General features: G+C 37.5%; 1 protein-coding gene across 1 annotated transcript; it reads right to left on the bottom strand.

The window, feature by feature from the left end:
• Positions 1-9,297: 9,297 nt before the first annotated feature.
• LOC124115736 (tetratricopeptide repeat protein 19, mitochondrial-like) lies at positions 9,298-12,762 on the bottom strand. The gene is made up of 2 exons (XM_046476838.2): positions 12,572-12,762; positions 9,298-11,211 (listed from the first exon to the last, which is right to left on the bottom strand). The coding sequence occupies exons 1-2, from the start codon at positions 12,751-12,753 to the stop codon at positions 10,272-10,274; spliced, it is 1,122 nt and encodes a 373-aa protein (XP_046332794.1). The 5' UTR covers positions 12,754-12,762; the 3' UTR covers positions 9,298-10,271.
• Positions 12,763-15,605: the final 2,843 nt, after the last annotated feature.

A 15,605-nucleotide genomic window follows, 5' to 3' on the forward strand; every position in this document is an offset into this window, starting at 1 on the left:
ACGCGAATACATGAGATTGCGACATTGGTCAGGTGTCGCAATCTTGTGTTCTCGTGTTTTTGTGTGGATTGCCTGTACACTTATATGTAACTATTTTAAAAAACATGGGAACGCAAGATTGCCACATTGGTCAGGTGTCGCGATCTCGCGTTCTCGTGTTTTTGTGCTAATTGCCAATACACTTATATGTAACTATTTTAAAAAACATGGGAACGCGAGATTGCAACATTGGTCAGGTGTCGCGATCTTGCGTTCTCGTGTGTTTTTATTCTAACTGCCTGTAAGCTTATGTGTATAACAACGCATTGGTCTGACGTTGATTAATGAATAATTTGCACACTTGGATATGCAAGGGGCCGACGTATGGCTCTCAGTAGGAAGTGACAATTTGGAGACAATGGCTTGCGGTTTAGACAGTTTTACTTTATACATGTAGATATATACATACAAAAGACACTATGTGCCAGGTCAGCACATAGTGGTTGTGGTTGTTGTCTAGGTGCCCCAGAGCACCCAGCCTAACCCTAGCTAGGCTAAGGGTAAGACCTTTCTTTTCTCTCTTCTTCAATCTCTCTGGACCAAGGCTTATATAGCCAAGGTAACCTGACATTTAGTAAGTTATAAATATAAATGTAAACAGTAAATCATCAGTGACATACTTGCACATCTCATTCAGGATGGCAGACAGTCGATGTACACAAAAATGGGGATTAACAAATAGGATAAGCATCTTATAAATAACAGCAATTAAGTGTTTCAAGGCATATACATGTCATGGCTCCAGGGTAATGGGCCTTTGCAATAAAATGTTCTTCAGACAATGGGTGTTGTAAATCAGTCGCCATGAGATGTAACTTTTCTAAAACCCGAGAGCACGAGATTGCGACACTGGTGAAGTGTTACGATCTCGCATTCTTATGTTTTTGTGCTAATTGCCTGTACACTTACGTGTAACTATTTTCAAAAACACGAGAACGCGAATACATGAGATTGCGACATTGGTCAAGTGTGGCAATCTGGCGTTCTCATGCTTTTGTCGCGATCTCGCATTCTCGTGTTTTTGTGCTAATTGCCTATACACTTGTATGTAACTATTTTTAAAAACACGAGAACGCGAATACATGAGATTGCGACACTGGTCAGGTGTCGCAATCTTGTGTTCTCGTTTTTTTTGTTGATTGCAAATACACTTATATGTAACTATTTTTAAAATCACGAACGCGAGATTGCGACATTGATCAAGTCGCAATTTCGTGTTCTCATGTTTTTGTCGCAATCTCGCATTCTCTTGTTTTGTGCTAATTGCCTATACACTTGTATGTAACTAATTTTAAAAACACAAGAACGCAAATACATGAGATTGCGACATTGGTCAGGTGTCGCAATCTTGTGTTCTCGTGTTTTTGTGTGGATTGCCTGTACACTTATATGTAACTAATTTCAAAAACGTGAGAGTGCAAGATTGCCACATTGGTCAATTGTCGCGATCTCGCGTTCTCGTGTTTTTGTGCTAATTGCCAATACACTTATATGTAACTATTTTAAAAAACATGGGAACGCGAGATTGCAACATTGGTCAGGTGTCGCGATCTCGTGTTCACGTTCTTTTGTGCTAATTGCCTGTACACTTATATGTAACTATTTTAAAAAACAGGGGAACGCGAGATTGCAACATTGGTCAGGTGTCGCGATCTCGTGTTCTCGTGTTTTTGTGCTAATTGCCTGTACACTTATATGTAATTATTCTTAAAAACCCGAGATCACGACATTGGTCAAGTGTCGCGATCTCCCATTCTCATGTTTTTGTGCTAATTATCTGTACACTTATATGTAACTATTTTTAAATCACGAACGCGAGATTGCGACATTGGTCAAGTGTCGCGATCTCGCGTTCTCGTGTTTTTGTGCTTATTGCCAATACACTTATATGTAACTATTTTAAAAAACAGGGGAACGCGAGATTGCAACATTGGTCAGGTGTCGCGATCTCGTGTTCACGTTCTTTTGTGCTAATTGCCTGTACACTTATATGTAATTATTTTTAAAAACCCGAGATCACGACATTGGTCAAGTGTCGCGATCTTGCGTTCTCGTGTGTTTGTGCTAACTGCCTGTAAGCTTATGTGTATAACAACGCATTGGTCTGACGTTGATTAATGAATAATTTGCACACTTGGATATGCAAGGGGCCGACAGTAGGAAGTGACAATTTGGAGACAATGGCTTGTGGTTTGGACAGTTTTACTATATACATGTAGATATATACATACAAAAGACACTATGTGCCAGGTCAGCACATAGTGGTTGTGGTTGTTGTCTAGGTGCCCCAGAGCACCCAGCCTAACCCTAGCTAGGCTAAGGGTAAGACCTTTCTTTTCTCTCTTCTTCAATCTCTCTGGACCAAGGCTTATATAGCCAAGGTAACCTGACATTTAGTAAGTAATAAATATAAATGTAAACAGTAAATCATCAGTGACATACTTGCACATCTCATTCAGGATGGCAGACAGTCGATGTACACAAAAATGGGGATTAACAAATAGGATAAGCATCTTATAAATAACAGCAATTAAGTGTCATAGCTCCAGGGTAATGGGCCTTTGCAATTAAATGTTATTCAGACAATGGGTGTCATAAATCAGTCGCTATGACATGTAACTATTTTCTAAAACGCGAGATTGCTACATTGGTCAAGTGTGGCGATCTCATGTTTTTGTCGCGATATTGCGTTCTCATGTTTTTGTGTTGATTGCCTGTACACTTATATGTAACTATTTTCAAAAACACGAGAACGCTGGAACGCAAGATTGCTACATTGGTCAAGTGTCGCGATCTCATGTTTTTGTCGCGATATTGCGTTCTAATGTTTTTGTGTTGATTGCCTGTACACTTATATGTAACTATTTTAAAAAACAGGAGTATGCGAGATTGCGACATTGGTCTAGTGTCGCAATCTCGCGTTCTCGTGTTTTTGTGCTAAGTCCCTGTGCACTTATATGTAACTATTTTCAAAAACAGGAGTATGCAAGATTGCTGCATTGGTCAAGTGTCGCGATCTCGCATTGTCGTATTTTTGCGCTAATTGCCTGTACACTTATATGTAACTATTTTAAAAAACACGACAACGCAAGTTGCGACATTGTCAGGTGTCGCAATCTTGCGTTCTCACGTTTTTGTGCTAATTGCCTGTTTAACCAGTGGTTGATATCCTGAACAAATTTCATTCCATCAATGTTATGATCGTCTCTGCACTACTATCGCTATGTTTGTTGTTTAATGCCATGTTCAGCAATATTCCAGCTATATGACAAGCCTGTAAATAATCAAGTCCGGACCAGACAATTCAGTGATTGATATTGAGTAGTGATTTATGCAGTCAGGAAACAATGACCCAATGAGCCTGACCACACGATCCATTTAGTCGCCTCTTACTATTCTAACCTGGAATCCCCATGCTGTGTATGATGACACAATCAACATGTTCGCTCACTGAAACCACCCGATTATTCACCCTAAGATCCTTAGACGAGGCATAAAACCAAACAATGATGTGTTATTGAGTTCAAAATTTCAGAGGACATCAGCCAATCAGCAATGGGAAAATGATATAAAATATTATACAGATTATGAATGGAAAAATATAAATGAAATACACTTTCGATGTACTGATAGTGTGCAATTGCGTTGGCTTCAGTACAGAATCATTAATCAAATACTTCCAGTTGGTAAATACCTATTTAAAGTGGGATATAAAGATTCTCCCTTGTGTACAAGTTGGGATAAAGTTATTGCCGACATTTCTCATGTACTATGGAATTGTGAAAACGCTAACACTCTCTGGGCCGAACTTGAAAGATGGATAAATAGTAAGGCGGAAATTCATATCAATTTCACCAAAGAAAACGTTTTACTGGGCTTTCCATTTAAAGGAAATGATCCATTAAATGCTATATGCCTTGTCATTAAGGATACTATATTCAAATTTTATCTTAAAAAGAAAAAATTGTCTTCCAATTGATCCAGAGAGAGTTGCCAAACTACTACTTTATAACCAAAGCAATAGCTTACTTTAACTGTAACTACAAGTTTGTGAAGTTTTGGTCCAGTTGCCACAAACTATTTTTTTTTTTTGTAACCATATCAACTTAAATACTGAATTATCTGAGTTCATATGGCCCCATGATGTATGATTCTGTTGTTGCTGCTTTAAGATTCACTGTATGAACATTAATATGTATGAAATGCTGTACGACAAAAAAAGTGGAATAAAAAAATTAAAAAAAACAAACAACTGTTTGCAGTTTCACATGTTTTATTGAGCCTGAAACAATCGCATACAATCAGCCCCAACTCACATTACTATTGCATCCTTCTCTGACCAGACAATCACTCATTGATATTACATCCTACAGAAACACATACATACACTCCAGGAATGTTGTTCCATCCTTTAATCATACAAAGTCTCAACAATACACGTACAATGGGGGTTCTGGACCACCCTGCCACCAGATATGTTGTACACCAGCCTTGTCACCAATCACTGGCAATGAACATTTTTTCATGGAATTAGGGAATCCTGACTAATAGGAATATGTTTTCTCACTTCACTTTGTACAAGTTGGTTTTACCATGTTTTCTCACCAATCTCATTACAATCAGACCTTGGTCCTTGCTACCGCTAAACAAAGATCTGAGGACATCCCATTACGCGAACTTTGACCGGCCAATAGCATGACCAATCAGAAGGCAGTTTTCTCGTGCTTTACGGCACTAATTTCAAATTGGCGACTACGCTTCAAACCTTATTTTGACAAATTCTCGATTACAAATTTGAAACCTAAACGAAAGAACATTCTGGAATGGCTAAAAGATGGTCTAGATTGTATGGATTCAGCTTTAAACCTGTAACTATCGTTCGGAATACCCCGTGTTAAAGTTTTCAAGGTTAGAAATCACATTCCGACTGTCACTTTCCTGTACTTTTCACACTCAAGACACTGGTCATTACTGTTTACAAACTGAAAAAGTTAGAAGAATGATTATAGATGATAAATATATTTTCACCCATGTGTCTCTTGATATCAAATATATCAACTCTCATTGATAAAAGCTTAAAACTCCTCGGCAAGCCTGGGAGTTTTAAACATTTATCAACATGTGTTGATATAGTTGATATCAATGACACTGAGGTGAAACTCTCTGAATATTACCCAGATGCTACTAAATCAGGACCTGATACATTGCTTAGCAATGCCCTTCACCTGCATCAGGTATAAGTCAGTGAAAGTTTAATATGCGAGTCAAGTACCTGTCACTTGCCCAAGGTCTCTCTACATCCAAGAAAACCTGAAATCATTCCAAGATCATGTGGCCAATAGGCCAAAAGGGCAACCATGTTACCAGTCAGGCCCTATCAGGCCCTATCATGGTAATAACAAACCAAACACACCCTGTCTGGAATCTGATGTCTCCTTTAATCACTGTCTGCTTGTCCTAGTTGTTCATAGGTCCAGGATAAGTTTGGACTCGCTTTGTCTCAGCCAAACCTCTGCTCTTGAGAATGTTTCAATTCAGGCTATACTATGACATACTACACTCTCTGACTAGATTTCATAAACCAAGTGCAATACGGAACGCTGACACACAGGATTATTGTGGAAGCAAAATTTGTGTTATAACATAGCTTATCAATATTTCCAGTCATGCAAGGCCTTTTCATGCCAGATGTGCAAAACATATTCAAATTATGTACAGGACTACAGTGTCTTATTACAGCCTCATTATAAGCTCTAACGAGAGGACAAAGTCATCGGTATCCCTCACAATGATAACTTGTTGTGAATAAATATATGAAACTTGTTGCCATGGAAACCAAGAAAATATTTATTTAAAAAATCCCGAACTATCAAAAGGCACCAGTTCACCACTAGGCCTATACATGTGCCAAGTTTGGTGATAAAATAAAATACATTTTTCAAGATCAACCCCGGAAATTACATTTTGCATGGACGGCCAGACTGACAGTGTCCATATTAATACCCTCCGCAAAACGAGTTGCAGGGATAACAAATATAAAATGTCCAGTCTAGTCAGTTCTGCTGATAACAGTTCTTCTGATGTCACTAAAATCTACTGAAAATGATACCAAGAGACATGATAGGCTTGTTGACTCAAAACCTTCAGGTACAGACTCTCATGTACATTTGATAAAAAGGACAACTTCTGACTACTTCTTGATAACCAAATACAGACGACATTCACCAGATTGCCATTAACTAATGTTAAATGTGAGTTGACAAAAAAGAAAGAAACAGTAAACAAGACGTATAATAAATATTAGAAGAAGCTTACAACCAAGCAATCATACAATTTGAACAGGAAATATTAAACAGATTTTTATAATAATTTATATGCATTGACGACATGAATACACACATGAATACAATGATGATAAATCATGATATATGCCAATTGTCAATACTTCACAATGGAGAAACATAGTGTAAACATGGTAAACAAAGCCTTGAAATATTGATAATGATATGTATATTCCATGATGAATATTGTTTTCCTGAGGTGATGACATTGGTAGATCTAGAAATGTGAGAGAAACGTGTTAGTAAATTTATCAGCCGAAATCATCAATACAGGGTGAGGTAACGTATGTTTGATAAACTCTCCCACTTCGATAGCATGTTACACTATTCATCATGTTGACGTTGAACATGAGTTAATTTATGTCAATTATTTATCATGTACTTGCAATATTATTAAAATTTGAACTCAAAGATCTCATTTCAAACATAGATGTTCTTGATAAGGGTGTGATCACTGCAATACCCATTCAAACAACATATTCTAAGTCAGTTGTGGATTGGTGCAGCCCAGCACCAAACTAAAATGAAATCCTCAAACATAGTGCTGTACTGGTGTATTTAACAAGTGAAGTGTCCATCAGAAGAAACCCAAGAACTTGCCCTGGCTGTAAATCTGAAAAACATACCATGCTTAATTTTGTTAACTGATATATACTGAACTCTGAGAACCACATGATGAAAATATTATCTGTATGTCGAAATGAAGAATAGTACTTAGGGACTGTCATTTACTACGGGGGTGGTGGGGGTGTCATATACATTTGAACATTTAGGGACTTGGGTCATGCTCATGACCAATCTTACCACCCACTCCAATAATAAAAGCCCACTCCCTTAACTGTATTTGAGTCTAAGGTCTTTCATACAATGAATGAATATATGATTTGAACAATGGAATTAATTTCCATTTTATATCATAGCATAAAAATCCTTCTTTTGTTCAAACTAGTACTTATTTTGCTAAATTCTGAGCATGTACCCCATATATTTCGGAAGACATCTGGATCTCAATCATCACCATGATGAATCAAAATAATAAATCAGTTGTCATCAACTGGTTGTGATGAAATAACATACATTGATCATGTTGATTGCTTATCACAATTGCATGTTGCAACATGATTAGACATTCAATAATTGGCATCATAATTTTTCTTGATACATGATGTAGTTTGGACAATGATAATAAAGTACATGATGATAGTGAAAAAAACACATCACAAATGGCAAAACAATTTTACAAGCCACTATTTCTGTCAATGGTAGACATTTGGCAACATGGCTAATCATGGTTATCACTTCAGTCTGCAACTTTGACAAGTACCCAGAAGCCCGAGTCTAGTCAAATCTGTTTTAGCCTAGTAAGCACAACTAATGACAAGGCCATTTATACAACTGAAAAGAAGTTAAGGACCACCCAAATATTTCAGAAACAGTCATATAGTTATTCTGTAATACCATGACAGACTAACTTCAGTAATATGAAAGAATCGGGTGGTCCTTTACTTGCTTTGGGTAGTATATAATAAAACTAAAATCTATTGAAAATGAGACAAAGAGCAAGGTTTTGGCTTGCAAACTCAAATGACTTCAGCTAAGATTGTCACTTGAAAAATTCTTCATAAATAGCCACTGGGCCCTGTTCCACAAAGCGATCTACAGTAGTCGTAGGCCTAAGATCGCTTTGTGGAACAGGGCCCTGATCCAGTTCATCGTGTAAGCAAAGTGGGGAGGATGGGTGAACGTTGTTAAACACAATAGCCCAACTATATCACAGCATTAATAATCAACTCTGGACCAGACAAACCAGTGGTTACACTTATGCGCAATATCCCATGATGTGAAGGTACAATGACACCTGTCAACCAAGTCCCCATGCCTGACCATTTAATCCATTGTAGAGACAGCATGGTTTTACACCCCTTTTGGCCATATTACAACAATATCACGGTAGGGGACATCAGAAATTGGCTTCACATAATGTGATCCATTGTAGTTGCTGCTTACAAAGTTGCTGGGGACAGATTTTACTCCTGCATCACCAAAGGGTGTAAGCTTGTAAACAGGGTGTAAGCTTGTAAACAGGGTGTAAGCTTGTAAACAGGGTGTAACCCTATATACAGCCCCAGGTTCAATTACTGTTATAGCAAGGTCCCCCAAATTCAAACTGTAACTAGGCAAGCTAGGATACGTAAACTTTCAAAAACTGGTATGGTAGACATACGGTTGAAGGCATTGTGCATGTCATGTTTTTAACATATATGTACTAACCTCATGGTACCCTCCCTCATCACCATGGTTACAGAAAAACTTTTGTGGATGAATAGCTCATAATTAGCTGAACATGATCTTAATTTAAGAAAAAAAAACATTATACTGGTCAATTTTGGTAGTTCCAGTTACCGTAACAGTCTGAGACTTTACATGCTAGTCTGATGCCTTTTTCTCAAGTAATATTGCTTACAGTTTAGGAAGATCACCTTGTACTAGTCAATATATAAAGATACTAATATCTAAAAGATTTAACTACATGTTTGGGCTAGTGCACAGACTGTCATAGTAACTTGTGCAGTTCCATTTAATCAATTTCATTAATATGTGTAACAAATTTGGACATGTAACAATGACAAAATGGCATGAATGATCAAGGTACTTGCTTGATAACGGTGTTGGAATCTATGCTGAAACCTTGCCACAATTGCAATAAAGTAGATAATCCACACATGTCATTAGTTATCTGGTGTTACTAACAGTTGGTTTTCAATCATAAAATCTGTCATTGACTATGTTCCAATGATATATGTTCATTTTAATGAAATTTCGGGATAAAGAACTGATAGAGATAGAGTTGAGCCCTAACCATAAAAAATCCCATGTATGACAAAGGGTGTGATGAGGAATTTAGAAAAATATAAGAATAAGAGTCCTGCTATCTAAACTGTCGTTACTTACTTGAATGAACAAATATTTCTCCAGATGATTGCTTTTTTCAAACCACTGATCAATCTTATGCAGACATTATGTTGTACACTTGGCCTTTGGTATTTACACGACTGAAAATCCTCAGGGACTAGTTGTTTTCTACCAAAACAACAAGTATCTTAAACATAGTAAATAAACAACTCATCTGAAATTAGCAGTGGGCAAACACAAAAAAACACATACCCAGGAAGGACATTTCCTTGCAGCCTTGTGGTCTGCCACCTTCAGAATGACATAGAATTCTTTCCTAAGTTGACCCTGCATGGAGTCAACCCTTGTAAACTGACAAATGCCACTTCTGAAAACATGTTAAACCACATTGCTGACACCAAAACCTGGGTTACAAATGGCTTGGGAGAGAGGACAAAAACTGTCTCAAAATATAAAATATTGCACCACTTAATATCATTCAAAACAACCAATTTTCAAAAAGGATCATAATAATGAAACTTGAAATGATTCGTACTGATGAACTGAACGCCAGATCTAAATCTAATTATCCACACCTGTGTATGATCATGATGATCAGTGTTCAAATAAAGATGAGTTTTGGGGTCCTTAAGGTCTATCTCATGGTATATCTCATGATCAATCTAGCATGTCTAAGGACCCTAATACACAGTAACTATTGACTTAGTAAAACAATGAAATAACATACTACACACATGTTGACTTTGAGATAATGCACAACTCATAAATCATAAATAGGTCTCTCAATGTCACATCAAGACACCACTAATAACAATAATAATAATACTTATCAAATCATAATTTACATAAATATAAACCTTGGTCTCTCTTCAAATGATACAAACCAATGGTAACATACAAAGTAAGGCAAACAGCATTAAATAAGTTAACTTAAATGAAAAACATGATAAACAAGATAATCTCCTAAAGTGCACATCATTAACTACTTTTACTTTGTTTGGTAACCTTGTAAATTTTATCCAGGCACTTCTGCGCTTGATGTGCCGATATTGTGTCTTTCATTTTCTTTGCCAGTTGTAAAGCCTTCTTGCAGGCACTTTTGGCAGCTTCAAATTCCGACTTCCGTATATACAGTGCTCCCAAGTTACAGTATAACGCTGGCACCTCACTTGACTCAACCCTTTCCCCAACCTCTATGGCATATTTCAAAGTTTTTTCTGCTGGTCCGTAATTTTTACTGAGAATATTCAGTGTAGCTAGGTCATTGTGCAAGACGAGCGTCTGTGGGTGTTCCTCACCCAGTGTCGAAGTCGCAACTGTCACAGCCTTCTCAATCAACGGCAGTGCCTTGTCCAGTTGTTTCTGGTACATGAGGTACCTTCCATAACTCTCTAACGCAAGACCCAGAAGTGCCACTGTGTCCTTGTCTTTGTCATCCAGCTCATTCACTTTCTGCTCTTGTGTCTTTATACAGAACTCAAATCCTGTCCGTGCCTCTGCATCCCTATGTTGCATGGCATAGATACTTGCTAGTTTGATGGAAATTTCAATCACTGAGTTATCATCTTTCTGGACTCCTACTTCAAAGCAGCATTTCATTGTCTCTTTGTATAACTTCTCTGCCTTGTCAAACTGACCCCTGGATAGAGCCATGTCAGCGAGACTGTCAAAGATGTTTGTTTTGGCAAAGAGGTAATCACGAGTTGTCATGTCTGTTTTTCGGTGATTTTCCGCAGCAACTTTAAGCGCTTCATGAAAATAATATTCTGCTTTGTCAAAGTTTTTCTCGTGCTGTGCCAGTCGTGCTTCTCTGAACAAACTTATCACTGGATCCTCCTCTTCTTTCTTTCCCAGGCCAAGCAACATGAGCAAGCCCCGGGAAAACGCAAGTGTTCCAACAGCATAGCCTGCAGAGAATCTGAAACAACAATATTTTTAACATCAATATATTTAACATGTATAAACATTGACATGACCAACACCAAGAACATAGATTCAGATAACTTTTCAATGAACAGAAAACATAAATTTGACATGTCAAACATGTTAAATGTATATCTTATTTCCCCATCCCACCCCAACGTTAGAAATTGTCACTTGTCCGTAGTCCTTGCCAAACTACCCAATAGTTAAGGTATCATAAGCACCATAAGGACTAGTAAAATTTACCATTTTTAAGGGTTTTGCTATATGTTATCATTATAGACTAGTGGACTAAAACAGTTAGTTTCTATCCCTGAATGATTGCTTATATTAGCATGTATTAGATCACAAATTCTGTTAGTAGTAGTACATGGTAGTATGACCATGTTAAATCATGTACAAGTCATGGTGTATGTTGTCTTATACCTTACAATACACACTGACATAATGGTGCTTCGAGTTTACAAGTTTTCACCATGTTCACATCAGCCGCATGACAATATCGCCTCCACCACCACCCTTAATTTCTGACACTGCATGAAAAGTAATGATAAACTCATCACATATTTATTCATTCAATATAATCCTGAAAATGGCAATAATGTAAACATTGGTAAATAGCTCAGCTCAGTATTTTGGTCAGCAAATGATCAGGTTGGTTAAGAAGGTTGGGCATGTTTTGTTAAAATAAAAACTGCGACATTTTGACTGGTATATTCTTATAGGCATGATTAGTATATGGTTATGATTACATCATGTATATCATGTTGGTCACATTTTCATCAAACTCAAAATTTGCTAATATTTTGATTTATCAGAAATGTTTACCACAGTTCACACATGACAACAACAAGTATCAATGGTCCTTCGTATTGTCAATTGCCAGGCTCCCTAACCACTTAGAGTGTAAAAAATGAACAGGGCCCATCCTTTTTCACAGCTAAACAATATTGGTGTGATTACCGAATCTGTTTGCCACCGAATAGTATCAACAAGATGTATTTTAAGAAAGATTATTTAGTATGGCTTTAGTGATCTTCAAATCTTAGGGCTAGTTATGTAAGGGTTATAATAGGTCATACCAACTCAATTCTCAGCCCTTGGATCTTTGAATGAAAATAGGCTAGTGGCTTCCAAATATATTTACCCCTCTGTGCGTCCAATCAGTTTTCAGATTTCAGTCTAAAATTATCAATTATGATTGTACCAAAGTTAACTACATTTAGAGACATTGTGAAACATAAAACAAAACTATAGGGGTCATCTTCGTTTATGAATCCGACAGTGATGACGCATTGCATCACTTCATTGCATACGGCGACCGAGTATCATTCATTGACAAGGTCACAACTCACCTCGATTTACGCTCTCGGTCTGAGGAGAATCTCTCTTGTGGTGGCATTTGACCAAAGGATCTCGATTGTTTACAACATCTTTCGGTCAAAAACGTTTGATTTGACCTTCTAGTAGTGTTACATAACCTGTTAAACAGATGTTTTGTGCATGAGGACACCGCACGTGTGGTACAGACCGCCATTTTCTCTTTTAGCAGACGACGTCACTGTTTCGTATATAGAGCTTAATATTTTTTATAAAGATAAGTCTATTTCATATAAATTATTCAATTATACATTTTTTCTAAAATATGGAGATATATTCCGTAATATTACAATCTGAACTTTCACTCCTAAAAAGGAAACATATATTATACGGATTTGTGGCTAATTAATTTCTGTAATAAAAAGTAGAAATGCATAAGGAATGTTTACGAAATTAGATTCATTTACGAGGCAAACATTTTGTTAAGTCAAGAAGAAGTCAATTATAAAACGACTCGTAATTAATAATTTACTTTATATTCATATTGCTGAATATTAATAAAACTACATCAAACTGGAGAACATAGACACGTACACAAGTGAAGTCGTTGAAGTTACTAATATTATGAAGATGGGACGAAAGGGATATATATTTGTTCATGTGCGTATATTTATCATTATTTACATGCGCTTCAATACACACAGAATGGCGTTCCTTAAATTTAACAATATATTTAATTTATAGTTAACTTAATTACTTCATTTGTAGTTTGGAATTGTCTAAAGCTGAATTGACTGTCTACAGCTGGTTTTACTGAAACTCGGAAGCAAGTTATTAAAGTTCTTTACATGTTTTACTAAACTCCTATTCAAATTAGATACATGTGATAGATCTAACATAAACGGCCCTTCTTTGTAAACGTGTACATCTTCGACACCCTCCCGTATATTTTATATGCCCAAATGACATGATTTTTGTTTGTTTGTTGTGTAATGCCGCACTATGCAATATATTCCAGCTATATGACGACGTCTGTAAATAATCGAGTCTGGGCAAGACAATCCCGTGATTGATATCATGAGCATCAGTTCACGTAACTTGGATAGATACATGCAATTAAGCTAGTCAACGAACCTGACCACCCGATCCATTTATTTGACTCTTACGAGAAGTATATATAATAGGTTGTTGCCAACTTGTTGGGACCTATTTTCTTACACAAATCGCCAACGAGTATGCAATGCACATATAAATATTCACCTAATCATGCAGTAATGTGTTTGTGCACACCTATTTGAGTTAGGTCAGAAGGCTGTACGTTATTTATAGCGTGACCCGGGTCACTGACCCCTGAGGTTGACGACATTGTGTACTCTCTAACCCATCCTCGATTATCCAGTGAATTATATCTCCTATAAATGGCATTATATATACTGATCCCTGAGGTTAACGACATTGTGTACTGCCGTGTCTACGATTATCCAGTGAATTATATTTCCATTCCATATATTTATGGCATTACAAACACTGACCCCTGAGGTTAAAGATATTGTGTACTCTCGAACCCAATCTCGATTATCGAGTGAATTATATCTTCATTCGATATTTATCATGATAAATATTATATGGACCTAATTGCTACCATAGTCTCGTTTTGAACCCTATTCGAATAGCACGCTAATCATGGCTGTCCAATAACTATAAACGCCCGAATGAGAGAATCCCTTTGCTGGGAGAGTGGTCAGGGAGATGGAGATGGTGACATCACTTCCGGAAAGAAGCTATGGTGGCGAATGTGTCATTATACAAGTGATATTTATTACACAGGATGGAGGATGGTCGGACACATGGCTGATCAACCAGGTCCTGTCGATCATTTATTTATATGAGACATTCCTCACTTCAATCAAATGAAGTCAGTGCACTCCGTTACTATCCTAAATTATACAATTTATACATCAAGCAGGGATGATGTATCTTCAGATATATACAAGAACATGTATTTTAAAATGAACAAGTAATTATTCCCACAGCAATGATTCTATGCATAAACTGCCCCGCAAAAATATACACACAAATAAATAAGAAGCGAAAAACAACGTTCCCATAATCCATTCCCATAGAATAGACTCCACTGTCCGATTCCGTCTATATCATGAGCAGTTGTTAATGAATAATTATCAAATAGTGATGGTACTAGGTGTTCGCGAGACCCGTGAAGATCCGGGGTAGAATAGGTCTTCAGCAACCCATACTTGCCGTAAAAAGCGACTATGCTTGTCGTAAGAGGCGACTAACGGGATCGGGTGGTCAGGCTCGCTGACTTGGTTGATGCCTGTCATCGATCCGAATTGCGTGGATCGATGCTCATGATGTCATTCACTGGGTTGTCTGGTCCAGACTCGATTATTTACAGAACGCCGTCATATAGCTGGAATATTGCTGAGTGCGGCGTTAAACAACAAACCAACAACAACAACAAAGGTGTTCGCGAAACACACATATCGGGTTTTAGTTGTTGACAGTTACACCACTTCTGTCAACATTCGCCTATTGGCTGAGTCGCATTCTTGTCTTCTACGTTAAAGAGTTAACGAGTAACGGTTGATAACTTTTACAATGTCCCTAAATTGTTTATTTTACCCAGTAGTCCGACCGGCGATCAGGAACTACCTTCTTTATTCGTCACCACTCGCCCCTTTCCGTAACCGGTTTGTCCCGGAATAACACGAGTTGGTCACCAATGCGCTATTTGGCTTGTCCCGGAATAACACGAGTTGGTCACGAATGCTACCTTCTTGTCATCTGATCCCGAGATTACAATGTACTTTTGTTTTGTTGAGTTCAAACATGCAGTTGACAGCGTTATCTCGAACCCAACGGGACCGTGTGGTAACTTCGAGATATCCCGACATTCGAGATAACCAGGCATGATGAGGCGGTCGGGACCTGAGAATATAGGTTTAAGATATCGGTACATTCGAGATAATGGTGTTCGAGAAAACGAGGTTCGAATGTATATATACTTACCCGTGCATCCACGAGAGAACACTGCATTGTATAGGTTTT

The sequence above is a fragment of the Haliotis rufescens genome, unplaced genomic scaffold (assembly GCF_023055435.1).
Source record: "Haliotis rufescens isolate VD_foot unplaced genomic scaffold, xgHalRufe1.0.p SCAF_8, whole genome shotgun sequence".
Lineage (NCBI taxonomy): Eukaryota > Metazoa > Mollusca > Gastropoda > Lepetellida > Haliotidae > Haliotis > Haliotis rufescens.

What these genes read in the sequence shown, in the direction of transcription:
- LOC124115736 (XM_046476838.2), bottom strand. Translation starts at nt 12,753, where the DNA reads ATGGCGGTCTGTACCACACGTGCGGTGTCCTCATGCACAAAACATCTG. An exon ending in GACCGAGAGCGTAAATCGAG is followed by an intron (nt 11,212 to 12,571) that starts GTGAGTTGTGAC and finishes TTGTTGTTTCAG; the next exon opens with ATTCTCTGCAGGCTATGCTG.